The sequence below is a fragment of the Camelina sativa genome, chromosome 6, assembly GCF_030686135.1.
Source record: "Camelina sativa cultivar CO46 ecotype springtype chromosome 6, ASM3068613v1".
In the NCBI taxonomy this organism is placed as follows: domain Eukaryota; kingdom Viridiplantae; phylum Streptophyta; class Magnoliopsida; order Brassicales; family Brassicaceae; genus Camelina; species Camelina sativa.
Genome location: NC_141885.1, coordinates 1,434,104 through 1,461,702, shown reverse-complemented (window position 1 = coordinate 1,461,702; position 27,599 = coordinate 1,434,104). Strand labels below are relative to the sequence as shown.

Sequence of the window (27,599 nt, the reverse complement as noted above, 5' to 3'; positions counted from 1 at the left end):
GTTATGACTGAATCTGAAACATCACGCGCTTACATCTCACGTGCACTCCAAACCTTCTGGTCAAACTCTGAACTACTTACTAATCCCCAGCTAATTTTTATTTAGTTTTATGTTTTTAAGCAAACTATGGATGACTAAACTAATACAGTAATTAATTATCTTATCCCATGGACTATGGATGGCATTAGCCATATTACACCACTAACATAAGTCCTAACTGTCCAAGTATCCAAAAAAAAATTAAAAATACTTATATTTCATTCTCTCGATTAGTTTAGTACGGTTTGAAGTTTGAACTACTACTTATGTACTTGCCAAGAATAAGATTTTATTTCAGTTAAGTTTAACTAGATATTACATGAATTTTTATGTTCAAAAGTTATATTTATTTGGATAAAAAAAAGTTATATTTTATAAGAAAAAAAAATACACAAAAGAATTGAAACAAAAAGGAATGGTCGATGGTTGAGTCACGTAAATTGTCGTATACTCTTTTAACAAAACAACAACATTGTCAAATCTCATTGCAATAATTGTTCAAATCCATATTCATTTTATTCACTTTTTTAAAATACACGAGATATTTAATTAAAATGGGAGTGAGAAATCCTGTCTTGTATACTCTCATCTTTCGTTTATAGATCAACTTAATTATCATTGTAATATAATATATTTCAAAAATCTTATCAATGTAATAATACATATAAAAACATTAATTGGATTCAATTAGATAGAGAAGGAATCATAAAAAGCAATCATATTCCCCACAAAAACTCTAGACACTAATATTACCGTAATATAATAAAACTCACCACGTTCGTTTGTGTGTAACTTAAGCCAAGTTTTTGAAAAATATACAAGTATTACTTTTCTTTTGTTAATCATGTATTCTATATTCTAACGTTTGTAATAGATAGATCTAATCTAATCTTCACCATTTAACCCCAATAATAATTAAAAAAAATACATTCATAATCCTTATATTTAATGAATGGAGAGAAGGAAGGGGCATTAAAGAGTAAGGGGAGACACATGGATTTCAGCGTTATTATTATCAAACTTCACTTCATACCCGCGCACTAACCACACACCCATCCATCCATCCATACGTTGGGGTTGGGCCTTTCACTTTTTTTGCTATGGAGTGTGTGTGAAAATAAAACCTAGAGAGAGAGAGAGAGAGAGAGAGAGAGAGAGAGTTCAAAAAAGGTATCATGTGAAAGAGAGAGAGAGAGAGAGAGAGAGGAGAGTAAATGTGAGATCAAATTCATTTTCTTATAGTTAGTTCCAATTCATTTTTCTTCTAAACGTAACCAAAATGTTCATGAATCGTTGAAACTGAGGGACAATTAAAAAAAAAAAAAACTCCCCTAAAAAGATTTCACTGTTTTGGAAAATATTTGTTTCTTTCTTTAAGAATCTCTTTCCCCTTTTACCGTTTCCGTCCAAATTCAATCTCCGTGAAGGTTTTAGAAAAGCAGAATAATTTTTCCAGAGCAGTGATGAAAAAAAAAAATCAGTTCTTTTTTTATAATTTAGGGTTTTCGAGTTCTTTTTTTTAAGTATTCTGGAAAAAGTTTGTTTTTTTTTGCCGGATAAGAAAAAAAAAAAAAAAAAAAAAGCGTTGGAGGGGTCGTCTCTTCTTCTCTTGTGGGATAGAGATAGTTTTGGGTTTATAATAAAGGAGAAGGAGCGTCGAAGCAAATAACATTAGACTAAGATTTTTTACAGACGAGAGAGCGTCAGAGAGAGAAAAAAAAAAAAAACAAATCAAAAGTTGTAATGGAAGAGACAACGAAGCAGAACAACAAGAATAAGAAGAAGATTGTTGTTACTACCGATGATTCCAAGAAGAAGGAGCGTCATATTGTTACTTGGACTCCTGAGGTCTCTCTTCTCTCTTTTCTTCTTTCTCTCTTTCTTTATATAATATTCGATCAATCTCTGTCTTTTGATTGTGTTCTGTAATCGAACTTTGTATTGATGAATCTCTCTGTTTCAGGAAGATGATATACTAAGGAAGCATATCAGTGTACATGGAACTGAAAAGTTAGTTCTTTTTTTTGGGTTTTCGATATCTGGGTTAAGTTTCTGTTCTATTGGGTTGATTGATTCTGATGTAAAGTTTTGATTTTTTTTTGTTGTTGTTGTGATTGATATTAGTTGGGCGATCATTGCATCCAAGTTTAATGATAAGAGCACAAGGCAGTGTAGAAGAAGGTTTGGTTTAGTCTTATTTGATATCAAAATGGTTTGTTTTTTCTTTTTAATGTGGAGTTTTTTTTTTTGTGTGTTTGATCTGATTGTGTGGGGTTTTCTTGATTTAATGCAGATGGTATACATACTTAAACTCTGATTTCAAGAGAGGAGGTTGGTCCCCTGAAGAAGATACACTTTTGTGTGAGGTTGGACATCTTTTTTTTTTTGATGACATAGAGATGATAGAGTTTGTGACTGATCTTATTTGTGTTTGGTTTTGAAGGCACAGAGATTGTTTGGGAATAGGTGGACTGAGATAGCGAAAGTGGTCTCAGGCAGGTATATTGGAACCAACAGATATAAGCTTTAATGGTGGACCAAGTTATTATTAATATGAAATTAGAGAATTCATTCTTCTTCTTTGTGGTTTGTTGTGTAGAACGGATAATGCTGTGAAGAACAGGTTTACAACACTGTGCAAGAAGAGAGCTAAGTATGAAGCCATGGCTAAAGAGAACAAGATCGCTTGTTGTGTGAACTCAAACAACAAGAGACTGTTGTTCCCAGATGGTATTAGTACACCGAGAAAAGTCGAAAGTGAATCTCCTCTTACTAAGAAAATGAGGTGAGAAACCTTGTTTTGGTTTCTCTTGATTGATTCCAAAGAAGAAAGCTTTGTGAACTGTTATATTGACATATATAGTGGTCATGTTCATTATCCAGGAGAAGTCACATTCCGGATCTTACAGAGATCAAGAGCTATGGGGATAGATCACATATAAAGGTTGAATCGGCTATGAATCAACAGACTAGACCTCCACTTTCGGTAGTAGCCCACAATGCTGCAGGTATAAATGGCATGAAAGAGCAGAAACAAACAAGCAATGCAAAAGAGAGTGACGGTGCGCAAAACTCTTCTTCTTGCTGATCCTTATCCTGGGAAATAGATGTGAGAGTATTAGTTGAAATGCAAACATAGAGAGTCTTATTCAACTAAGTTGTGGTTTTGGTAAATAGGTGAGGATAAAGGTACCCAAGAAGAGGTGTTTCTTAAGAAGGATGATCCAAAGGTGACAGCTTTGATCCAACAAGCTGAGCTTCTCAGTTCATTGGCACAGAAAGTTAATGCAGACAACACAGATCAAAGCATGGAAAATGCCTGGAAGGTAAACAATGCCTGTGATTCTCGACTCATTTTGTTCTGTAACTTGAACATAATGTTGCACGATCCTTTGTGAGCTTTCTAATAACAAAAGCAATCTCTCTTGTTCCTAATGTTTCCAGGTCCTACAGGGTTTCTTGAATAAAAGCAAAGAAAATGATTTATTCAGATATGGAATCCCAGATATAGATTTCCAACTCGAGGAATTCAAAGGTCTTGATGAGGACTTGAGGATTAGTAATGAAGATAGTCAAACATCTTGGAGGTTCAAAAATTACTTTAAAAAAAAAAAAATGTATGAATGATTGTGGTTTTACCTTGTGGTTTCTGATCATCTAACAGCCATTAATGTCATCACTTAAATAGGCAACCTGATCTCCATGATTCACCAGCAAGCTCTGAATATAGCTCAGGATCAACCGTAATGCCTCCTCATCCTTCTGGTGATAAAACTCAGCAACCCATGTCTGATACTCAGACAACAACATCGCAGAAACAAAATGATGGGGAGTTACCACAAGCTAAAGTGATTGTGCCTGATGTAATAACTGTGGAACATGTGGATTTACTCACAACATGTCAGGATGTCCTAAAGAACCCTAATGAGATTGTTGTGCCTATGTCGGGTGACGAAGAGTTCCACTCCCCTGTTCAAGTCACTCCATTTTTCAGAACTCTAGCAGCAGGCATTCCAAGCCCACAGTTCTCTGAAAGTGTAAGCTTTGCTGCACCTAACTAACTGAACTGTGTAAATTTCTTTTTAAAAAGAAACCTGATGGATCTGTTTCTGCAGGAGAGGAACTTTCTGCTAAAAACACTTGGTGTCGAGTCCCCATGTCCATGTCCAAGTGCTAATCCTTCACAACCACCTCCTTGCAAAAGAGTTCTTCTCGATAGCTTGTGAACCAGACCAAACACCAAACCAAACCTTCTAAACCAGAAAAAAAACCCCGCAGTTATGTCCTCATGGAGGTCGACATAACTTGCATTTTCATCCCTCTTTTTTGCTTAGATTTTCTTCTTCTTCATAGATTTGCAGCCATATCGGCCTGAAAAGTTTTAGTGAAGCGGGCGTGCCATGATCTGCATTTTTTTTTACATTCCTCTCAGTGTTCATAATCTAGAATCCTAGAATGTTAAAGGTAACATTTCTAAGTCTAGACCCCCAATCTCAGAAACTGAGTTTCTCTCTCAGATACTCAGGATTCCCAATTTTCTTTTCATCATCATACCTCAAAGCCATTTCATAAAAAAATGGCTTTAAAAGTATGAGTTTTTCTTTTCCATTCATGATTTGTGTGTCTAAGAAGAAAATTCTTTCGTTTGTCCCCCCCTTCTTCAAGGGTCAAACCCAGGATACATAATCCGGGTTTGTCTTCCCCCCATGAATTCTTGATTTGTTGTTTTCTTGATTTCTCTGTACAGAACCTATATTGTTTACATAAAAAAAAAATAGAGTTTTTATTTCAGAGTGTAAACTAAAAGGAAACAAAGAAGAAGAAAAAAACGACTTCAGAGAGAGGCATGTCGCCTTTCTATATACACAGAGTAATGAAAATACACAGAAGAAAAAAAGAAAGAACAAAGATTTTCAAATTTGGTTTTGGAGCTAAACAGAGAAGCAAAACAGGGAAGAAATTTTCCTTCTGAGCTTCTTTTTGTAATGCAACTTCTCATAGGTGTGAGAAGATGAAGAAGATTTTTTAAAAAAGTTTGTTTGTCATAAAATCCTTTCCCATATTGTCCCCTTCTCAGAAGAATCATGTGATTTTTGTAAAGAGATTATAATATGAGTGGAAATGAATTGATTTTGGTGTGAATTCTATATAGTGTCTCATTATTATAAACGTACCTATATTTTTCAAGATCATCTTCTCCTTCGTCTGTGATTATAGTTGCAGAAGTAAAACAACTCAAATGAAGAAGACTGAAGAGGTCTATACTTAGTTGGATCTGGATCTGCTTCTCTATAAAAATGGGAGGTGTTTTTAAGTGTTGGTTAGTGGAAGACAAAAACGTAATCATCACTTTCTTTCCTACCTTTTGTTTTTAATTTGAATTTTTCAACCTCCATTTCCTCTGTTACTGTTCTAACCATACCGGTCGATCCAACTTTATAATTATTTTGTAGACCGGGTTTCATCAAAACCAAATTCTTACTAAACCGCTAAAACCAGTGATCTAAGCTGGATTTTTTTTTTTAATGTAATGTTAAATTATTTTCAAAATGAAAATAACATTTTTACAACTTGTGCAACATTTGGTTGAAAAGTGTTATGGTTAAAAAAAACTAAGTGAGGATCAGGAACGAGAGGAGAACCAGGCTTGCAAACCTTTGTCATATCTTCTATCCCCAATGAGTAGAAGAGATAACAACCGATCTCTCATTTGTCTATCCACTATTGTGATTATGCGAGCCGGTATTAGGAGACTGATCTAAGCTGGATTCAAAACTGGTGAACTTCCAAGTTCCCAAAATTCAAATCATGTATTTGATGTAATTAGTAATGTTACCATATGTGGTGGTTAATCACTAGTTTTACAGTTTGACTAATCTGGTTTGAGATTCACTGTATGCTAGAGACAAAAGGAAGAAATATAAACAACTAACAAATAACTGAAAAATAATTAGAGAAAACAGATCCATTCTTCAACTCTTTTGCTTCTTCTTCTCCACTCTCTGCAACTTTCTCCATTTAAGATAAATCTGATATGACAAACCACCAAAGACCATCGAAACACATCCCCATTGCTTTGACGACAATGGATTTCCGCTCATTACTGATGATACAACGATGCTAACAAACTTCCTGGTCGTTGTTATGGTCGTGTTAGCTAGCGACCCGAAGTTACTTATTGTCATGAAGATGAAGTTTTGTCCCACGGCACCGCATAGACAATACTTAAGAATGTCCCATGCCGCTTCTGGATGTAGCTTACAGAACTGGATTGCTTCGAATCCAATCCCTTGTGGCAATCCAAACATGTAGATCATGTTGTATATTGTGCCCCATAAGTTCATTCCCAGCATTATGTCCCACGCTTCGGTTTTCGGGTACCTGTAAAGTGTCATTGTGTGGTGATTTAATAAAAGATGGAAGGTTATAAGCTGTAACTCCTGATGCAACGTCAGATCAATGCATACCTTGAGGCAATGGAGTCTTGGGTGGCGTTTGTGAATCCGTCAAAGGCGAGATTCAAGGAGCAAAGTGCATAGCCGAGGGGAGCATTTGGATGTGCTAGCTTGCTAATTGTCTTTGAGCTTGTCTGAAAATAAAATCCAAATCAGAATCTTGATTAATATGCTCTGATCAGAGTTTTAGAATGAGCAGTTTTGCATACCTTAAGAAGAGCAAAGATGGATACTCCTCCCGCGACGAGAAAACTGCAAATGTATTCAGGGAAAGTGTACCTTATTCCGTAAAGTAAAGTTCCCATCAGCATAACTGCATCACGAAAAAAAAGCATGAATAAGAAAAACAAGATCTTAAGAACAAGTATGTAAAAAACAGAGTTTCATGATCATGTTTTTGAGAAATTATAAAATAGAACCTAAACATATACATATCTTACCTGGAATCATTTTTGACGATTTCGCCAGGACCTGCAGTAAGCAAGATCAGAATATAACCCATAGAAATAGTTTAAAACCATCATAATCTGAGTATAGTGATCAAGTAAAAAGTTACCTGAGCTGGATAACTAATATACTTAAGGGCTTCAATACCCATTGCAGGACCAATTGTATTAGTAATGCCAGCACTCCAGTACGTCCACCATGGTGCTCCACCGTTACCAGCGTTTGACCAGAGCATGATCACTGAACATAATCAGATAACAGACAAATACGACATTTTTCAGCAACACTTGTCTGTATTCAATGATAAGGCAATGGAGATGGAACTAGAAAAAGTGCTCACTTATATAAGACCAGATCAAGCAGACTACACTTTGGGCCAAGTTCAAGAATGCTAGGTGCTCGAACCTCTTCTCATCAGGACCAAATCTCTTCGTGGACCTAATCAAATAACAGAAAAGTTTCTTTAGTCAGTCCATGATGGACCAAAAACAAGTTCTTGTAGATGTGTCCCTACAAATTTCAGAAACGTTCCTCCACAAGACTAATAATGCTAAACGTAAGAGCGTTCAATAACAAGTTCCGGTAGCTATGTCTAGAGCAATTTGAACTACAGAATTCGAATTGCAGACGAATCATATGACTCGCTATGTAGACTAGCTAACTTAAGGACCTCAAATTAGCAACAATTTCGCAACAATAAGCCAGAATCGAGCAATGAATAAGACGAGAATCGATTCAACTTGACAATTTACTTACAGAGTCTCCTGAAGGACGCCTTGGTAGATGTAGGCGGACCAGATCCCGGAGATACACAACGCCAACAGCAGAATTCGACGGAATCCAGATCCCTGAACCTCCATCGCCGCTCCGGCAGCGTCCCCGAACAACGCGGATAAATCCTCTGCCGCCGCTTTTGATTCGAATTTGTACACCGATCGAATCAGAGAATCGCAAATTAAAATTGTTCTGCTTTGGAATTTTGGGAAGACGAGGTTTGTTGTGTGTTACAAAGGCGCGAAAATAGACGTCGATGTTCCACGTGGAAGCTATACACTGGACTGATGATCTCATATTACGTTTCTGATTGGTTGGTGGTGACGCGTGTGTAGTTTTGGAGTGCAGCTCGTGAAATTGTTTCCGTGTCTGAGATAGAAAGAGAAACTACACGCCGATTTATTGTTGTAAAAACCACACGATGGTTAGTATAGGCTGCAACATGCTGGAAGTTTCGGTTGGTGCTTTGAAGTTGACCAAAAAGTAAAGTCTCACAGCATCATTAACAGTCTTTAATCGTTGATTTAGATGGAGTTTTATTTGTTTAATTAATTTTACATTATACTAATCACTATTTAAGTGCTTTCATATGAATTATTCAGGGGACAAACTGAATAAGAATTTGTATCTTCAACTTATGAATATTTTGATAAAATATTAAATCGAGTTTATTTTATAAGAACCAAAGATGATAAGATATACTTTTGTGTAAAGGTAAAGATGAGATAATATTGTTGACAAAAGAAAAGATTAAAAGAAGGTTGAAAGCATAAAATATGATAGCTACTAAAATAATATGCACTCAAAATATAATTTATAAAACCATGTCTGGTACTTTTTTGTGCCATAAATATTATCATGGATTGCTTAACGGATATAGATAAAATGGTTGACAAATATATATACTAGAAGGTTTTGATATTAACATGCCTCATTTTGTCGTGTTACTAATTCCATTCACATGCATCGTCTTTTAAACCTTAGGATATTTTTGTACAACAAAGTCACCGGGTGATATATCAAGTTGCAAAATACGGACATTTTAAAATTTGGACTTTTAATGCTATTAAATTGCCGACAAAAAGAGATGTTATACAATTATGGTAATTTGAACGGTACAACGGTAACAGCCGTAAATGTCATCACTAAAAAGTAAACTCAAGATTGTGATGACTATATTATGATTTGTAGTTTAAAAGGTTTTGAACTAGATATGTTTTGTATATTCAATCATCATTTAAAATCTGCATATTACACGTTTTCGAAAAAAAAGTAAAGTTTATTGTTGTGATCGAAAAAGATACACATTATATTAATTTGATGATTCCTTTAGTGAATCCTCTACAATATTCCATATATCTTCTTTAAAAAAATAAATGTTTCACAGTTTTACAATTGTAGGAATGGTTTTTGCGAATATCGTCCCCACGTGTCAGTGTAAAACAGTATGTCCAAAAAAAAGCTCTCAGATGTGTCGGTCAAACGTAATGTGTGAATAGACTTATAAATATTTGTTTGGGGTCAATGCATTTATGCATGGAATAAAGTTATCGATACACTTGAAATTTAAAAAATATATTCCAAAAGCGTGCTATTACTACTTAACTGCCTTCGTTCCAACAAACAGTATTTTCCTCAGTTTCAAAATATAAAATGTTTTAACTAAAGTATATAAATTAAAATTTTTTTACTTTTAACAAGTTTAACCAATCAAAAACAATACTGCATAATATAAAATATAAAATTAATCTAAAAGTTGCATAAAATTTTTAAAATATCCTATATTATGAAACAAAAAACTTCTCTAAAACATCTTATTTTGAAACGGAAGTAGTACTTAAACTCCTGTACCCCAATTTGTATAAATTAATAAATAAAATCTTTACATTATCTAAAAAATCATTGGAATCTTTTTACCAAAATTTAAATCTTTAGATTTGATGCAACTTTATAAGGTTTTGCTTTTGCTTAAAGTTGAATGTAACAAAAAAAAAAAGAAAAAAAGCTTAAAAAAAACAAAGTCTGACGTGGATTTGCTGACGCAAGCAAAGACGTAGCCCAGATGGTCCAGATCTTTACGAAACTATCCCTTCTTTGATGCCTTAAAGATTCGCCGAAAGCAAGGGTATTATAGTCATTTAATATAAAACAGCGGACCACGTAGAACAAAAAGCAAGAAAAAGAAGGGTAGAATCGTCATACTCCAACCCCCCCCCCCCCCCCCACCACCGAGACTATTGTATGTATGGTGTGCTTCTCTGTGATTCTTTACATCTCTCTCACGTTCCTCCTCCTTCTTCTTCTTCTGCTCTCATTTTGTTTTATTTTTCCAAAATCATCTCTTCTGGAAAACTTATCAATCATTATTACAAATCAACCTTTTTGTTATTTTGAATCTGTTTCGAAGATCAAAATGGGTAATTGCTTAGATTCATCAGCTAAAGTGGATAGTAGCAGCCACAGTCCTCATGCTAATTATGGTAATTTTTTTTTTCCCTCCATAGTTCTTACAAAAGTTTCTTCATTTATCCAATTTCGATTGTTTCCCGTTATTGTTCCTTTTTTTGGGGAACTTTCTCCGTATTCTGTTTCCAAGCTAAAATTCTCAATTTTGTAAAGATGGTGTTCTTCAAAAATCAAACCTTTCGAATTATCCATCTCTGTATTGTATATGATGATTTTTTTGGGTTAAATGCTGGATCAGACTGGTGTTTGAATCCATGTGTTACTCTCTTAATGTTCAAATTGAATTGGAAATTAAAGTAATGATCTTTTGTTTTAAGTCTGACTTTTAGATATTTTATATTTGGATCTATTTTTAGTTTCGTCGAGCTCAAGAGTTTCTAGCAAGACAAGTCGTTCCACAGTTCCTTCAAGCTTAAGCATAAATTCTTACAGCAGTGTTGAGTCTTTGCCTACGCCAAGAACTGAAGGAGAGATTTTGTCATCACCAAATCTTAAAGCTTTCACCTTTAACGAACTCAAGAACGCGACTAGGAATTTTCGACCTGATAGTCTTTTAGGTGAAGGAGGTTTTGGTTATGTGTTTAAAGGATGGATTGATGGAACAACTTTAACCGCTTCAAAACCTGGTTCTGGGATCGTTGTTGCTGTTAAGAAGCTTAAAACTGAAGGCTTTCAAGGTCATAAGGAGTGGTTGGTACGTCGTTTGTTTCCCTTCCTTCTCTTATTTGGTTTTGGACTTTTGGTCATGTGATTGGTGTTAATATTGTTAGGTGACATATCTTTTTGGATTTTGTTTGGTTTCAGACTGAAGTGAACTATCTTGGTCAGCTTAGTCACCCAAATCTTGTCAAACTAGTTGGGTATTGTGTAGAGGGTGAAAACAGGTTACTAGTATATGAGTTCATGCCAAAAGGAAGCTTGGAGAATCATCTTTTTAGACGTATGTTAAAACCTGTGGTTACCAAAGCAAATCCTTTTCAGAATCAACACATCTGTACCTTCTTTATACTTGGTTTTGTAATCCTTGTCAAATGCTTTTTTTTTATCTTGCAGGTGGCGCTCAGCCACTTACGTGGGCAATAAGGATGAAAGTCGCAATAGGAGCAGCCAAGGGGCTTACTTTTCTTCATGACGCAAAATCACAAGTGATATACAGAGACTTTAAAGCTGCTAACATTCTACTCGACGCTGTAATAATCCCCGAGAAACCTGATTAGTAGCCTCTCTTCAACACCTTATTCTTGGGATTTTACTTCATTTCTAACCAACTCCTGTAATCGATCTTTACCGCAGGAGTTCAACTCTAAACTTTCAGACTTCGGTTTAGCTAAAGCAGGTCCTACCGGTGACAAGACTCATGTGTCCACACAAGTTATGGGTACTCACGGGTATGCCGCCCCTGAATATGTAGCCACAGGTGAGAAACTTTGGCCTTAACTTCAAAAGCTATTCTCTTAAAAAACCATTAGCCTTTACTTCAAAAAGCACTAGCCTTTGCTACTAAAGCTTTAGCCCTTTGCTTTAAAAGCTTTACTTCTTTACCTAAATAGTTAGCTTTTTGCCTGAAAACTTTTTTGCTCTTTATTAAATTGCTTTCCCCTTTGCAACTAATACACTTCACATCCAAAAACTCTTAAGCTCAAATCTGAATTTTATCTACAGGTCGATTAACAGCTAAGAGCGACGTATACAGTTTCGGTGTGGTACTACTGGAATTACTCTCAGGACGAAGAGCGGTGGACAAATCAAAAGTGGGAATGGAACAGAGTCTAGTTGACTGGGCAACACCGTATCTTGGCGATAAGCGAAAGCTCTTTAGAATAATGGATACGAGATTAGGCGGTCAGTATCCTCAAAAAGGAGCATACACAGCTGCTAGTCTTGCATTACAATGCTTGAACCCCGACGCAAAGCTCAGACCGAAAATGTCAGAAGTTTTGGCTAAATTAGATCAGCTTGAATCAACGAAACCTGGAACCGGAGTTGGAACCAGACAAGCTCAGCTTGATTCTCCGAGAGGTAGTAATGGATCTGTTGTACAAAAATCTCCAAGGAGGCATAGTTATGATCGGCCTCTCTTACACATAACTCCTGGTGCTTCTCCTTTGCCTCCTCACAATCACTCTCCTCGTGTAAGATAGGATTCCCTGTAATAGTTTACTTTTTTCTTTGTCTGTTGTATGCTGCTCTGGCCTCTGTGTAAAATGTGTTACGTGTAACGGACGAAAGTTTCATTCTTGGCTCAGTTTATAGATTGTGGTTTGAATATTTTAGTCAATGGGGAGACTTCACAAAACTTGATTGTTATCTTTATACAATTCCAGATCAGTCTTGCTTGAGCTAAACCTAACAGATGTTCTCAAAAAGGTTCACTAAGTTTTACCAGATGATTTGTCCATCGAGGGGTCTATTGCTCCGAGGAGGTATAGTCAGCCATGAGGAATATCTTGTGTCTTAATGCTGCTCTGTGTGTAAAACGTGGTTTATTTAAAACGGACGAAAGTTTCATTCTTGGCTCAATTTTATAAAAATTTGGTTTGTTCTGACTTCTGAGTTAAATATGAAACGCAAATCCAACAACTGCGAATGATTAGAGAAGATTCTTAAAGAAACTATTTACTCAAACCCTATTTTGTTTGTGAAGACAAAGCATCTGAAAGTAAACTGAAGACAACATGTCAAAACACACCAAACCAAAACCAAAACGAAACCAAAACACACAATCATAATAAAGAAACAGTTAAAGTGATTAAAAAGGTTTCAGAGCTCTGTTCAACAATGTAAGATGATGAGGATGCCTCTGTGGATTGATTTCTCTTTTGTCTCAAAAGGTTTCAGAGCTTTCACCGTTTCCACTCAGCTTTCGTCGACTTGTCTGAAACAAACATGAACGAAATGTGTTAAAAGGATGTAGATATTAGTAAAGGTTGAAATTTTGAAGAGGCTTGTGTATAATTATAGCTTTAAACCTCTTACCACCGATGTCCTTGGAAGACGAAAACGATCTGTCACTGTTCATTGATCCTTTAGCTGAGGCTATGAGGAGTCTGTGAGCTCGTGGAGACATTGTATTCAGCTTACCATTGGCTGCGGGAGGAAGAGAGTGGCGCCGTGTTGTCCCGTTTTTCTCAGGCTTCTCTTGAGCAATTCTCGGAGAACCTTGTCCTCTTATTCTTGCCTTTGCAGATGCAGTTGGAGCCATATAGCTTGGAATTTTTCGCCCACTCTGTGTAAGCCCATCGTCATGATGATGATTCTCAATCTTTGCAGGCAACGAAGCTCGTCTATCGCTTGGCTTTATGTTCTCAGAAGCAACATTTCCGTTCTCAGAAGCAACATTCCCGTTCTCAGAAGCAACATTTCCATTCTCAGAGCTTATCTGCACGTCTGGCTCTTGGATTTCCCCTTCAGCTTTATCATCTCTCTCAGCAGTCTTGAGTTCTTCTTGCTCCGGGTTATCCAGAACCGGTGATTTGTCTTCTTTATCGAGATCAGACTCTTTCGATACTGTTTCAGGGACAAGATTATTTATCTTTTCATCTCCGGGAGCACCAACTACAGAAGCTGAAACCTTATAAACAGACAATTCTTTCTGCACTGAATCTGCGACCTCTTTCTTCTTCTCAGCAGATTTGCGGGTAGCTTTCTCTATCCCGTTCGAATGAGAAGCCTTTTTTAGACTAATTCTAGGCTTCTCATCTTTAACCTCCACTGAAGACCCTTCCTTTATGGCGCTAGTACTTTTTCTTGAACTCTGCTTAGACTTATCATTCTCGATTCTCGTAAGTTCTTTACCAAGTGTGGAAGCCTTCCTCACAGTTCGCTTAGGCTTTTCGTTTTCAGCTGTAGAACGGTTATTGGAGCTATTTCCAGTAACTAGAGCACCGGATGGTTTCCTCACACCTCTCTTAAGTTTTCCCTTTTCCGTTTCAACTGCTTGGAAACTTCGCTTCTTTGTCTGAGATTTTGGTATCAGATTTTTAACCACCAGTGGACCAGGAGCCCAAACCTGCAAATGTGTCCAGCGTTCAAGCCACACCTTGGCTGAGTTAGGATCCTCAGGATTATACTGGATCTTCAGAGGCAATGTCGTTGGTGATGAAACCAAAATCTGAAAAACGTCACGGAAACAAATAATTATGAGCCTGTCACAGAATCACATAGCAAAATGTTGATGTTACCTTATCAATCATGGAGAGCTTTGTGGGAGTCTCCATCCAACTGTATGTGGTTCCTTGCAAAGTTTCAGAATTCTCGGTTTCCTAATAGACAAAAGGATATTACAGTTTTGAAAGCAAAATCAAGTAACAGTTATCAAAGAGGAACGTATAAACTAACAGACATTGAATACCGTATTTGTTTTCTGAAGTTCAGCTCCAGTTTCTGAAGATCTAGCTTTCTTCCCGCGAACAAGCGCTTGCAACTTCACAATTCCCCAAATGCACGAGTAAGTAGCAACAGCTTGCCTTCTAACTAAGTGACCACGGATAACTGCTTGCACCCTTATGATACCTTTGAGGTTCTCAAACTCTTCACGGGCCTTCACGAGTTAAGAAAACAACAAAGTATCAGCAAAACAAGACCCGAAAAATCAGTACACATAGAATGAAGAGTAAGAATTCACCTGATGAGCTCTAACAGCAGCTTGAACCTTTGTCGCAGCTTCTTCAAGCTTCACTTCTTCAGAGTCATTCCCTGACTCAAGATTCACATTCGATGCCTCATTGCCTTCAATGTCTCCACTTGGCTGCTTCTCAGGGATTACAACATCAAGAACTACTACAGTTTGAGTATCTGCAACTTCTTCTGATGAAATTACAGGGGGTTCGGTAGGTAACTTTGAGACATTATTATCCTTCACCCTCACTACAACCTCTTCTTTCTTCGCAGATCTCTTCCAAAAATATGAACCATGTTGATAATTACTCACCATTTAATGTTCCCACCGGAAAAAAAAAAAAAAAAACTTTCACTAAATGCTTACCAATTTTTCACCTCCTTTCTCCAAACTCGATTTGGATGACTTCTTCCCAAGAAGAGACTTGATCCATTTACCAGGACTTGGAGTCTTTCCCATCTTTTCTAATGGCAACAATTAGAAAACTTCCTACAAAAACAGAAACCTGCATATACAAAAACACAATTTGTTTGTATAAGCCCACACGCCATGTCAAAACAAACAAAGTCTATGAAATAATAGTAGCAAAGCTATAGAACCATCAATCTTACATATAACAAATAATCAAAAATCTCAAAACAGAAACCCTAGAAACAAACACAAGACATCAATCAGAGAGTGAGATAGAGAGAGATATTAACAACCCTAACAGTTCGAAACAAGACGAACACATAAATCAACTGTACAGTGATTAAAGCATAAATCAAAAGAGAGAAACGAAAAAAAAAAAAAGTAAAGAAAGCCAAAGGAACACATAGACCCATCAACAAAAGTGACTAAAAGCAGAGATTTTGGCAATTACAAACCAAAACCCATGTAGATTTAGCGGGAAAAACACCCAAAAAAAAACTAATTTTCATATGAACAAACCCCAGAAAAAAAAAAAAACTCAAAGACCGTTTTTTTCCGAACAAAATAGAGATACAAAATCGAAAAGAGAGATACTTTGTAAGCCAAAATCAAAGAGTGGAAGAAGATGGAGTAAGATTTGAGTAGTCAGATCTGATGAGTAGAAGAAATCAAAAGCGGAAACTTTTTTTTTTTTTTTGTGAGGGTTTCTTTCCTAAAATGTGTAATTTAGAAAAAGGAATTTAAAATGTCAAATCTGAGATAGAAGTTTACAATGTGCCGAATCGTTACGGCTACTGTTACGTTCTTCAAAATGTGTGTTTTTTTTTCTTAGAGGCTCTTCGTCGGAGCAGTGACCTAAAAAACCAAAAAGTGGTTACAGTAAGAAATTACACTCTCACCGTTTGTAATGTGAGGGAGAGAGAAACAAAAGAAGAGAGATGGGCACAATAAAGGTATGAAACGACTGTGTTTTAGTGATTTTTTTGATAATGGGTTTATTAGTGGGCCTATTTGTGGTATGAGCCGAATTTAGTACTGTATTTGGACTTTACTGAATATATATATTTAAGTTGGATTAATGGTTTTTCTAATCGAGAATTAATGGTCATTATCGAAGTGGTTAATCCGCTAATTATAATTTTGAAAGGCATTAAATGTTTGTCAATTACGTGTGTCTATCATGCTCCTTCTACTGACATTAAAAAGAAAAAAGAGAGAATCATTTCATTGTTTTGGTAATGAATTATTACATCGAAATATTATGTAGAATAGTTAACTATGGCATTATCCAGTAAATAGTATAAAAGTCATAGTTTTATCACCCACCTCCCTAATTCGAATTAAATTATTAGAATGTTAAGAGTCATATGGTTTAGCTATAAACTAATAGTACTACTTTGTAACCATCTAAGTAATGACTTATTACTATCATAAAATATTTTCATAATTTTTGTACAATTTCCGACAACCGTTGATCTTAAAGCAGCTTAACCTTAAAACATGATTTAAATCTCTTATGATTGTCTACGGATATATGTATTATAAAATCTTAAAGAAAAAGAACTAGAAAAATTACTGATCAAATTCTTAACATAAATTTTTGTTATGATGTCTAATCAACGTTTTAGGATCCGAAACGTCTAATCAAAGTTTTAGGATCCGAAAATTTTATATCATTCGGCTACACTAATCCAAAGTTTGGCTTAAGCAAAAGTAGTTCAAAAAATAATATAATATCCTAAATATCTAAATAAAATTTGACTATAACAAGTTCACATATTAATTATCTATAAAAATCTCATGAATATGGTTCTAAAACTCTAATAGAAAGCTAGAAAAAAAAATTAAATCAATGTTCGTCAAAAATATTTTAATTTTGGTATCGTTTGCTAATACCAAGAGGATGAATCTTTCCTTGAGTATATGGAGTATTTGTACTCCATCAGACTTCTAGGTGGACATCTTAGTATCTTCATCTAAGGGTACTTAATTCTCTTTTCTTGGATATCCTAATTCACAAACTAAGGGGGAGGTATTAGTTTAGGATTTAGAAAGAATTTTAATGACTTTAAAAGTTAGGTAAAATATGTTGTTATTCAATCATCACTTTTAAAAACTCTTTAAAAATTCGGTGTTATTGGTTGTGGATTTGTAAAAAGTTATCTAAAATCTTGATAAATTTAGTGTTATTGGATTAAGAGTTTTATAAAGTCATTAAAAGTTTTATGTTATTATTCAAGTAAAACAAAAGAATCTTGGATTGTTAATGAATTCAAATTTTATGTTATTGGTTTAGAATTTTATATCATTTCCTTCATAACAAAAGTTATGAAAACTCTTTCATCAAATAGAAAGATTTTACAAGATTTTAAAAAACTTCCTAAACAATCTCTTAGAATCCTTCATTTTTAACTTTCAATTTTCTAAGATTCTAGCAATCAGCAAGAACATAAAGTCATTAAAATTCTTTCTAAATCCTAAACCAATATCTTCCCCTAAATATTTATGAAATCTCTAAAATATATATAAGAATCCTAAGTATACTTGTAAGAAAATATCTTTTTCTGAAATAGGATTATAGTATATTTATGGAGTCTCTAATTTATTTTGTCCTTTATGATTTCCAAGAAAATAGTTTGTTTAAATTTATTGCTTTTTTATGGTTTGCAAGAAAATAGTTTGTTTAATTAACAAACCTAATTAACAGACCAAATAGTTATGGAGTCTTTGAAAAAATCATCACTTTTTCAAAGAAATTGATCAGAATTTTACAAACAGGATGAAGATTACCAAATCTTGCAACCAAAAAAATCAACTTAGTTCCTGCACAGATTAACATTTGCAAGGAATAAACATAGTATACATAAAGATATGTCCTCTATACTAAGCAATTTTTGTTTTTTGTATTACTTGCAACAACAATATTTGGGCCTAAATATTACAATATAGACAGGCTAAAAGTTAGATGTATGAAAAGCGTAAAAGCCCATAATAAAACTAAAATGTCAAAAAAATTTTTATAAATAAACCAAACAAACGGCTGTTGTGGAAAATTATTAAATGATACTTTTAGAGTGGCGATTATTCCAAGGCCATTGCATGTGCTTCAATGAAGCACTTCATCGTCAACTGATATTATTAAATATATTTTTTTTTTTGTCAACTGATATTATTGATAGAATAGGTGGAATACATTGTGAAATACAAACTTTAGCCGGTGGAAGACAAGATTTCTCCAGAGTTTAATGCTTAAATGAAGGAAACAAATGCCGGTGGACGAAAAAATATCCCCGGAAACAAAAGTGAAACCAACTAAGACACATACAACACAACAAACAAATCTAACTTTGGAAAGAGGACGAACCCATAAACTAAAAACAAAGACAAACTAGGCTGAACGTCTAAGAAATAAACTAGTCTCAAAACGCAAAGTTTCTTCTTCTGAAGCATTTGTAGAAGAGTTTTACCAAGGATGCCCACGGCCAATCCAACAATAACAACCACTTCCTCCTATCAAGATGAGAGCCAATCTCTCGAAACAAGGACCAAGAACCTCATAACCCGGCAAACAAGACTCAAACGTTCCCGGATACGACGACGACGGCTACAACGTTCCATATCGTCCAGATAGAAGCCTTCAAAACACAATCAAATCTAAACAGATCTGCAAAGCAAGACAAGGAGCGAAGTCTAACCTCTCAAAGAAACCAAACAAGAGGAAAGTTCGAGAAGGTTATCAACCACAACAAGCCACAACAATGAGAAGAACCAACTGCAGACAAAGAAGACTAGCCTTTCTTCAATCAAACGGAGCCTAAGCTTAGAAAGAGAATGAGCCTTCTGGGAATCAAAGGTAGAGATAAACCAGAGTGATAGGGAGGTAAAGGCTGGGTGGGTAACGCAAACACAGCCACACAACATTGATGGCTTCAATTCGAACAACACATGAACGAAAGAAACATGGGAAGGACCTAGCAAAGAAAATACCTTATTCTTCGAGCCAAACCGTGGATCTACCAGATCCAGAATTGCTAGCATCTCCTCTGCAAATGGACACTTCCAACCGTCTTCACAAACCCACATCGAAGCAAAACCAAAAGATTCCCTAGACCAAGGCCAAAATGATACTGAAACGACTAACCAAGAACTTGAAACAAACTAAAACGGTTCCAAATAGCTCTAGACAACGGCGAAGAAGATACCAGAAGGTCAACTTACCAAGCTAAAGAAACAAACGAGACCACGATCACAAATTCGTGAGCAAATTTTGGGAGTCACCACGAAACTCAAAACTCTGACGAATCTTCTAATTAATAGATCTAGGAGACCCAAGAAACAACTCTCTCAGGAGAAACTGGCCGCCGACGAAACTCGCAAGCCCTACCGTGAAAATCTACCGTTTCGTCCAAAGTAAAGCCAATCTCCACCGAAATCCAAGAGTTAAAGGAAGCGAGAAACTAAACAATAACAACAGAAGAGAGTTTAAGGTACCCTCTTACGGTAGCGGTGAGGAGCGCCGGCCACCGGAGAGGAAAAAACGGAGAGCTGAAAGTTTGTGACGGCTAGGACGAACTCTTCTTTGAAAGAAAGACTATTTTTTTTTTGTCAATGAAATATGGAAGAATATGTTGCTTCATCGTATGTATATAATTCATAATTTTTTTTTTCACACTATCATTAATTAAAGTAGAAATTGTACCCAAATAAGGAGAAAGTAAATGAACAGTTCATCAGAACACAAAGAAACAGCTCGACATTTGGTAGAATCTCTAACACACTTTTAAAAAATAAGACACAAAACGTAATGGCTTCGTTTTCTCAAGGACACAACACGACACACATATCTTAATCTCATTCTCACCGACAAGTTACAAAAACATCTCGATCAAATTAACTATAGATGTTATAATCCAAATGCAGATGTTTTATATTAACAAAACAAAAGCACGAGTTTAATCAATCTATGTACGAAAATGAACAAAGAAAGAAAAATCATTAGAGTGTTGAACTGTTGATAAGTCTTATTAGCTGTGAACTGATGAACCATTTGAGTTATTATTACTTATCACATGAACAAAAATACAAAAACAAACATTTGATTAAGGTTCCAAATGATAACATGCGAAAGTCTTTAGTATCAACTATCAACTATCAACTTTTTTTTTTGACATTTTGCTAAGTCTTCTGAGTTCATAATTAGACAAGTTGAGTTAAATTAGAAACAAATATTTAGATCAAAAATATCATGTGGAATAGAAGTTGTTATTGTTACAATAATACAAAAGTTTCATCTTCTTGGATTCATTAAAAAAACAGTCTGTCAAACTTAGGTTGTGCAATGTGCAGTAATGAACAAACAACCAAACCAAAAAAGTATTATAAAAGTTTATGAAATGAAAGATGGCATTAATTGCCTCCACCTTAATCGGCTTTTTTTCTTCACTCATTCTTTTAAGTTTCACACGTAAATCTTCAAGAAAATTTATACATTTTACCCTCCATCACTTGATCCAAAAGTTTTCATTCAATTTTCCAATAGATCTGTCTCTGTTCCACTGAAAAAAATGAAAAATTCCAATCTCTAAATCCAAAAATACATCTTTAATTCACTGTAAGTTTTCCCAAGAAAATGCAGAAGTGTCCTCAAATCCATGTATTTTCATTCACTTTCTTCCTTCTTCTTCTTCAAACCCATGTACTATCCGAGTCTCAGCTAGCTTCAAGTAGTGAATCAAAAACTCTTCTTGAAATCCAGAAGCAACTACAGTATCCACAGATTCTTCAATCATGGACCGATACGACCAACTTCTGCCGCATTCGTCCTTCTCATTCCTTCAGAATCGTCTGCTTCAAAGGTCACGTAACAGAGTTAAGTATCACCGGGAATAGAACCAGTAAGCTCTCTGGAAGTTTTCATAAACTCTTCACTCTTCTTACACAGCTCTCAAGCTTAAACACTTTGTCTCTTACCTCTCTCGGGATTTCTGGTTCTCTCTCTCCTAAAATCATCACCAAGTTATCACCTTCTCTCGAGTCTTTGAATCTCAGCTCCAATTTCATCTCCGGGAAGATCCCGGCAGAGATTGCGTCTTTGAAGAAACTGAGAAGCCTTGTTTTAACTGACAATATGTTCTGGGGGTTTGTCTCTGATGATCTCAGAGGGTTGTCGAATCTTCAAGAGCTGGAATTGGGAGGTAATAAACTCGGTCCTACAGTTCCTTCCCTCCCAAGTAAGCTCATCTCTGTTTCATTGAAGAACAACTCCTTTAGATCCAAGATTCCAGAACAGATCAAGAAGATGAATAAGCTACAAAGTTTAGACCTTTCTTCCAACCAATTCACCGGGTCGATTCCAGAGTTTCTGTTTTCGCTTCCTTCTCTTCAATTTCTCAGTTTGGATCAGAATATGTTAAGCGGGTCACTTCCAGATTCCTCCTGCAGATCCTCAAAGATTAGAACTTTTGATGTTTCTCACAATCTCTTAACCGGAAAGCTTCCTTCTTGCTACTCTTCAAAGACTTTCAGGAATCAGACAGTGCTTTTCTCATTCAATTGCTTGTCTTTGACTGGCACTCCTAATGCCAAGTATCAGCGTCCGCTTTCTTTCTGTCAAAACCAAGCAAGCAAAGCAATTGCTGTGAAACCTATCCCTAAGGTTAAAGAGAAAGATTCTACAAGAATCAAACTCGGGCTAGTGATTTTGATAATCATCAGTGCGGTCATCCTTGCAGCAATTTTGGTTCTGTTGATTTTGATTGCCCTGAAAAAAAGAAAATCAAGATCAGAAGAAAATCATTCTGAAGTAACCAACAACAACAACGAGAGACATGCCTCTGATAAAGTCTCAGTTTGCAGCACCACAACCACCAGCTCTAAGTCATTACCAGATTCAAGTAAGCGATGACTATTATTATTTACTTTAAAATCTTGAAAGTGAGTTTTTCTCTAGGAAAAACCATTAACAGTTTCTTTCTGAGTGTAGAACGTGTACCGCATACAATGAGATCTGCGGTGATTGGTCTGCCGCCGTACCGTGTTTTCTCCTTGGAGGAATTGGAAGAAGCAACTAACGACTTTGATGCAGCAAGCCTGTTCGCAGAACAGGTAAAAAAGAAAAACATGACTTGAGACTCTGGCGATGAACCTGATTAATTAATATATATATAGTATCCGAACAGCTTTACACAGGTTGTCTAAGAGAAGGCATACCAGTGACAGTGCAATGTATCAAGCTGAAGCAGAAGAGTTTGCCACAAAGCTTAGCTCAACAGATGGAAGTTTTATCAAAGCTAAGGCATATGCATTTGGTTAGCGTTCTTGGACACTGCATCGCTAGTAACCAAGACCACAATCAACACTCTGGACACACCATCTTTATCGTCCAAGAATACATCTCTAGTGGATCATTGAGGGACTTTCTCACAAGTAATAACCTGAAAAGAAACAGAAAATATATTCAGAATAGATTCAAATGGTTATTCATTATGGGAATTTTTGTAATCAGACTGTAGGAAGAAAGAAGTACTGAAATGGCCTCAGAGAATGGCGATAGCCATAGGAGTGGCTCGAGGGATACAGTTCTTGCACATGGGAGTAGCACCAGGGATCTTTGGGAACAATTTGAAGATAGAGAATATCATGCTTGATGAAACACTTACTGTAAAAATCAGTGGCTATACTATTCCTTTACCAACCAAGGTATTAATTCTTTGACTAATTCAATTAAATTCCTAAATATCTTTCTTCGTCTTTTAATTGACCAATCTAAGAAAATTTCATGGCATTTATAGGTTGGAGAAGAGAGTCCTCAAGCCAAAAATCCTCGGAGGTTGTTGTATCTCTAAAGATATAAATAAAATGTGTTCTCTCCCATAAATATTCTGAAACTTGTTAGTGAATTGTGTGCAGTAACGAAGATAGAGAGAAAGAAGATGTGTACCAGTTTGGAGTGATACTACTACAGATAATCACAGGCAAAGTAGTAGTTTCAGGATCTTCAGAGATGGGAAGTTTGAAGCTTCAGGTCTGTTCTGTTTCAGTCAGAACCTTTTTCATCTTAGTTAATCCAACATGGTCTATGAATTTGACCTCAATGTTATTTCTTGCAGCTGGAGAATGGTTTGAGAGATGAACCATCAGTACTGAGCAGCTTAGCAGATCCATCTGTTAAAGGATCATATGCTTATGAGTCGTTGAGGACGACAGTAGAGTTTGCTATCAACTGTCTTTGTGAAGATCAGACAAAGCGGCCTTCGATAGAAGATGTTGTATGGAATCTGCAGTATACAATTCAAGTGCAGCAAGGATGGAGACCAAGCAGCGGGAATCATGAATCATCCATGAAGGCAATATATGAATGACAAAATCCTCAAGAAAATGTTTAAAAAAACAGTAAAAAAACTGTAGAAACAGTGAAGAGTCAATATGTAGTTTCATAGATTACCTGTAATATCTTCTATTAGCTTACTTAGTACCCAATCTGTTGTATCAAATAAACAGCAATACATCTGCGGAATGATCGAACTGAAATATATATATACTAAAGAGGAAGATGAATGTGGTCACAAAAATACATAGAAACATAAAAAGCAACAGATCACAGAGTTTGAAAAACACACAAAGACATAGAGAGTGGGTGGAACACAAGAGAGGAGGCTTAATGTTTTCTGAAGACAAATGCTACCACAATAATATGATTGCTAGTCTGCAGTCCATCTTTGATCGACAACCTCAGGTTCTTTATCAGACAAGAACCTCTGTGCCTGGAATACTGATCCCAAAAGCTACTGCTAACCTCTTACTATGCTCACATCTACTTCTCAAAACCTTTCTGCCCTCTATCACACTCCATGTTAATTCCCACAATCTCCATTACAAAAGTCTTTCACTCAGCCAGCATTCTATAAATTTTCCTCTGTTTCCTCATGACTTCTGTCGCTAGCTATAAACAAGTGAACTCTTATCTTCTGTTCCACAAAACTATATCCTGAATCCTCTCTCTCTCTCTCATCATTACTCGATCAGCCTCATCTTGTTCAAGTGGCATTGATTCCCCATGGCTTCAATCCAGTCGATCAGCTCTTCCAAGTAGATAAACTAGGCAAGAGTAGTGTTCAGGAACAGACTCCAGCTTAGACTCTCTCTCTTCATCGCACCAAACAACTCTGAACCTTTATCAGTAGGCGTTTAATGGCTTCACGTAAATAAAACCATCACAAACAACAACATCCCAGGGGGTCTTACGCCGCTTTTTTATCATATCATTGAAAATATTAAGCCCCGTCTCACCCATTCCATGTACCCCATAGCTACCTATCATGGCGGACTAAGCTTTTTTGCTACAATAACATTGACTTCTACTAGAATCAGATAGACGATATCAAAGCGTACGTGATTGAGGGTTTTTGTCGAACACCTTGCGTGCATACTCGAAGAAACCACATTTATAGCAGCACAAAGAGCTCAGCCTCGCAATTTTCCTCTGATACGTACATAGTTCTATTATCTTATATGGGCCTGGCTGGCCCAAATTACGCAAAACTAATAAGGGAATAATAGACTTATACGTACAACCAAACCAGGTTACAATAATATGATTCTTCTCCTCCGTCTGCTGCAAATCGTTGCCGCCGCCGTTATTTCCTTACCGGAGCAACTTCCGATCAATGGTTCGGGGTTAAATTGGAGCTCAGTTCTGGTACCTACTTATATAGCTGATGAGAACCAGTATCATGTCGCAAATGCAGCGAAGCTTCTCAATCGAATTGCCTAAACTGGTTCCCCTGCAACTTCCATCTCGGATGTGAGTAGTTAGTTCATTGCGTATGTTAAAGAGTATTCATAAGTTTCAGAGCTGGAATGCAATAAAAAGCTTGACTTTGAGCTGGATTGCAATAAAAAGCTTGACTTTGAGCTGGAATGCAATAAAAAGCTTAACTTTTTAGGGTTCTCTGATGTTTTTATGGATTGATCCAAATGGGCTGATATGATTTTGGTATATAGTGTTGAAGCTTACCTTTGTCAGTTTTATATTGATTGTGTTCTTATTCTTTACATGTAGGGAGACTCATCTATGGTATGTTATACCAGATGAAGTGAAGAGTACATCTCTTCTAAAACAATACTCTCAACTTCTGTCACCACCTGAGAATGATAAAGTTCTTCAGATGCGAGGCGATAAGCTTCAGAAGAATGCTTTGCTTGCCCGCACTTTGGTTCGGACCACCATTGCAAGATGTATGTTATGTTTTCTTCTACTTTACAGCTAGTATCAATCATTAGGCACTGGACTTTCCTATTAGGCTTTGTTTCTGAAGATTAAGATCCTTAGTCTCCTTAACTATAGGCACTGGACGATTCTCGTTGCTTAGACTACCTTTCATATTAGAAAGAAAACTTGGGAAACTTGTCTTCAAATGATTTTATTCAATAATGTTGCATTACCTGATTACCTGATTACGGGTTTGCTGAGCATTAACTGTAACTTTCATATTTCTAGATCAAACAAACAATGGGGTCGATCCTCGGACCTTGATGTTCAAGAAGAATATGTATGGGAAGCCTGAGGTGAAACAGTTGTTTGGTCTTATTATACTAGACTCATAGTCTCGGCTTAAGGCGAAATTTCCATTTTTTTTGTTTATTTTTTGATAGGTAGATTGGCAGAATTATAAGAACTGTAGTGACCCACCATTGCATTTCAATATCTCCCACACAGATTCATTAGTTGCCTGTGGGGTGACTCTACATGTTCCTGTAAGTCTTCTAATTCAGGCAAATACATACATTTTTGTCAATGCTTTCTTTTTAAAAGATTTGAGCAGTTGCAGTTTATTACGACTGTAGGTTGGTATCGATCTTGAAGACAAGGATAGAAAGATAAAACATGATGTCTTGACATTAGCAGAGAGATTTTACTCTACTGATGAAGTGACGTTTTTGTCAACTATACCAGACCCCGAAGTTCAGCGAAAGGAATTTATTAAGTTATGGACTCTTAAGGTAGTTTATACTGACAACATATATACTTGAGAGCCTGAAAATTGTTTCTTCTCGAAAGGTTAGAACTGTTGTGATGGTTCTGTTTCCAGGAAGCATATGTGAAAGCATTAGGAAAAGGTTTCTCTGCTGCACCTTTTAATACCTTCACAATCCAGTTTAAGGCTGGAACAAATGGAGGGTACAATCTTTGCAAGGTTTCATTTAGACTTTTAATCACACATTCTGGAATCGAATAGGGTGTTTATCAAATGTGATTAGTTGTTGCGTTGTAAACTTTCTGAAATTTCCCTTTGCAGTATCTTTTTCATTGCTGTCGAAAAAAAGTTTTTGCTGCATAGTGTATAAATAGACAGTAGCTTTAGAATTATAGGACGCTTGATTTTTTTCTCTAGACGTCTGAACTGTCTGTCAATTCATAGGAGGAGACGAAGAAATGCAACAGAGATTGGAAGTTTGGCCTATTGGAGTTGGCTGATTCTCATTATGCTGCAGTCTGTATTGAAGATGATCAAGCTAGTGAGATTCAGTTGACATAGCTCTTGATATTGAACAATCCATTTATTTAGTGCTTTCTTAATCACATATTTTTCCTTCTTGCAGGAGCTCCTATGAGGGTAATTGTTCGAAAAACCATCCCATTTGTAGAAGATGAACTTATTTCTGAAAGCAAATTTCTTTAGGTAGTGCAGCCTTCAACCTTCAGATTTCTATAGCATTTTGTTTTCCAAGAAATCCCTCTGTAGTACATTCCATGCAAGCAAAATATCAATCTTATTATCTGAGCATCTTGGAAAATCACCAGTAACTTTTGCACGAGCAGAACCCATCATAAGGTTGAATATAAACTTGTTATCGAATTGGTTGCAGACTTGGGAGTAGTGGAGATGGAGCGAAAGAAGATGTTTACCAGTATGGGAGTGATACTACTTCAGACCATCACAGGCAAGTAGTGACTGCAGGCTCTTCATAGATGAAGTTTAAAGCTTTAGGTCTGTTCTGTTTCAGTCAGAACCTTACAAATTTGAAACCTTGATGCTATTTATTGAAGCTGGAGAAGGGTTTACGAGATGAACCACACTATTGAGTAGCTTAGCAGCTCCATCTGTTAAAGAATCATATTCATATGCTTAGTCGTTGTCTCGTTGAGGACAACAGCGGAATTTGCTATCGACTGTCTTGGAATCTGCTGTATACAATTCAAGTGCAGCAAGGATGGAGACAAGCGGTGGGAATCATGAATCCTCCATGAATGCAATATATGAATAAAATGTTCATAAAGAGAGACAAAAAAAGTGTAGAAACAGTAACAAGTGTATATGACATCTTCTATTAGCTGAATTAGTAATCTGTATTATCATATATAAAAGCAAAAGAAAAGAGCAGCAACA

General features: G+C 36.1%; 6 protein-coding genes and 3 long non-coding RNA genes across 23 annotated transcripts; 4 read left to right on the top strand and 5 right to left on the bottom strand.

Moving 5' to 3' along the window:
• Positions 1–1,074: 1,074 nt before the first annotated feature.
• Positions 1,075–5,181, top strand: LOC104793844 (transcription factor MYB88). Its single transcript, XM_087455689.1, has 11 exons — positions 1,075–1,887; positions 2,003–2,049; positions 2,164–2,220; positions 2,333–2,405; positions 2,483–2,538; positions 2,639–2,824; positions 2,923–3,101; positions 3,217–3,365; positions 3,484–3,626; positions 3,728–4,076; positions 4,155–5,181. The coding sequence occupies exons 1-11, from the start codon at positions 1,783–1,785 to the stop codon at positions 4,263–4,265; spliced, it is 1,455 nt and encodes a 484-aa protein (XP_087311815.1). The 5' UTR covers positions 1,075–1,782; the 3' UTR covers positions 4,266–5,181.
• Positions 2,789–3,821, bottom strand: LOC147942118 (uncharacterized). Its single transcript, XR_015560248.1, has 3 exons — positions 3,679–3,821; positions 3,233–3,497; positions 2,789–3,135 (listed from the first exon to the last, which is right to left on the bottom strand). It is a non-coding gene; the product is annotated as an uncharacterized LOC147942118 (long non-coding RNA).
• Positions 5,182–5,830: 649 nt separating the features above from the next.
• On the bottom strand, positions 5,831–8,086 carry LOC104790053 (UDP-galactose/UDP-glucose transporter 1). The gene is made up of 7 exons (XM_010515751.3): positions 7,698–8,086; positions 7,282–7,379; positions 7,051–7,181; positions 6,935–6,965; positions 6,704–6,807; positions 6,507–6,628; positions 5,831–6,420 (listed from the first exon to the last, which is right to left on the bottom strand). Exons 1-7 carry the CDS (start codon positions 7,799–7,801, stop codon positions 6,012–6,014), a joined length of 999 nt encoding a protein of 332 aa, XP_010514053.2. The 5' UTR covers positions 7,802–8,086; the 3' UTR covers positions 5,831–6,011.
• Positions 8,087–9,889: 1,803 nt separating this feature from the next.
• Positions 9,890–12,477, top strand: LOC104790052 (putative serine/threonine-protein kinase PBL3). The gene is made up of 6 exons (XM_087455690.1): positions 9,890–10,195; positions 10,538–10,875; positions 10,986–11,121; positions 11,235–11,371; positions 11,475–11,598; positions 11,844–12,477. The coding sequence occupies exons 1-6, from the start codon at positions 9,961–9,963 to the stop codon at positions 12,320–12,322; spliced, it is 1,449 nt and encodes a 482-aa protein (XP_087311816.1). The 5' UTR covers positions 9,890–9,960; the 3' UTR covers positions 12,323–12,477.
• Positions 12,478–12,768: 291 nt separating this feature from the next.
• Positions 12,769–17,103, bottom strand: LOC104790051 (protein IQ-DOMAIN 29-like). 10 transcript variants are annotated; one of them, XM_087455686.1, is made up of 7 exons: positions 15,982–17,103; positions 15,166–15,304; positions 14,806–15,075; positions 14,533–14,721; positions 14,363–14,443; positions 13,151–14,292; positions 12,769–13,056 (listed from the first exon to the last, which is right to left on the bottom strand). In XM_087455686.1, exons 2-7 carry the CDS (start codon positions 15,256–15,258, stop codon positions 13,038–13,040), a joined length of 1,794 nt encoding a protein of 597 aa, XP_087311812.1. In that variant the 5' UTR covers positions 15,259–15,304; positions 15,982–17,103; the 3' UTR covers positions 12,769–13,037. The 10 variants fall into 10 exon arrangements, with proteins under 10 accessions (XP_087311812.1, XP_087311809.1, XP_087311805.1 ...); XM_087455683.1 differs by having other exon boundaries at positions 13,158–14,292; positions 15,982–16,167; XM_087455679.1 differs by having other exon boundaries at positions 13,158–14,292; positions 14,524–14,721; positions 15,982–16,154.
• Positions 17,104–18,440: 1,337 nt separating this feature from the next.
• LOC147942117 (uncharacterized) lies at positions 18,441–19,962 on the bottom strand. Of its 2 annotated transcripts, none has more exons than XR_015560319.1 (3): positions 19,429–19,962; positions 19,198–19,315; positions 18,441–18,845 (listed from the first exon to the last, which is right to left on the bottom strand). It is a non-coding gene; the product is annotated as an uncharacterized LOC147942117 (long non-coding RNA). The 2 variants fall into 2 exon arrangements; XR_015560318.1 differs by having other exon boundaries at positions 18,441–18,874; positions 19,429–19,883.
• Positions 19,963–20,622: 660 nt separating this feature from the next.
• LOC104790048 (putative LRR receptor-like serine/threonine-protein kinase At2g02780) lies at positions 20,623–23,754 on the top strand. 2 transcript variants are annotated; one of them, XM_010515748.3, is made up of 7 exons: positions 20,623–22,103; positions 22,193–22,314; positions 22,389–22,635; positions 22,715–22,908; positions 23,001–23,038; positions 23,119–23,233; positions 23,319–23,754. In XM_010515748.3, exons 1-7 carry the CDS (start codon positions 20,840–20,842, stop codon positions 23,568–23,570), a joined length of 2,232 nt encoding a protein of 743 aa, XP_010514050.1. In that variant the 5' UTR covers positions 20,623–20,839; the 3' UTR covers positions 23,571–23,754. The 2 variants fall into 2 exon arrangements, 1 of the variants encoding a protein (XP_010514050.1); XR_015560243.1 differs by having other exon boundaries at positions 20,840–22,103; positions 22,378–22,635.
• LOC147942116 (uncharacterized) lies at positions 20,636–25,075 on the bottom strand. Its single transcript, XR_015560247.1, has 6 exons — positions 23,654–25,075; positions 22,736–23,486; positions 22,420–22,643; positions 22,202–22,299; positions 21,533–21,970; positions 20,636–21,452 (listed from the first exon to the last, which is right to left on the bottom strand). It is a non-coding gene; the product is annotated as an uncharacterized LOC147942116 (long non-coding RNA).
• Positions 24,781–27,588, top strand: LOC104790046 (uncharacterized). Of its 4 annotated transcripts, XR_015560245.1 has the most exons (10): positions 24,785–25,012; positions 25,271–25,446; positions 25,709–25,776; positions 25,864–25,965; positions 26,056–26,211; positions 26,301–26,405; positions 26,631–26,727; positions 26,812–26,891; positions 27,079–27,153; positions 27,260–27,588. XR_015560245.1 is itself a non-coding variant. In XM_010515744.3 (9 exons), the coding sequence occupies exons 1-8, from the start codon at positions 24,927–24,929 to the stop codon at positions 26,889–26,891; spliced, it is 870 nt and encodes a 289-aa protein (XP_010514046.1). In that variant the 5' UTR covers positions 24,781–24,926; the 3' UTR covers positions 27,079–27,588. The 4 variants fall into 4 exon arrangements, 2 of the variants coding, with proteins under 2 accessions (XP_010514046.1, XP_087311804.1); XM_010515744.3 differs by having other exon boundaries at positions 24,781–25,012; positions 27,079–27,588; XR_015560246.1 differs by lacking the exon at positions 26,301–26,405 and having other exon boundaries at positions 24,874–25,012.
• Positions 27,589–27,599: the final 11 nt, after the last annotated feature.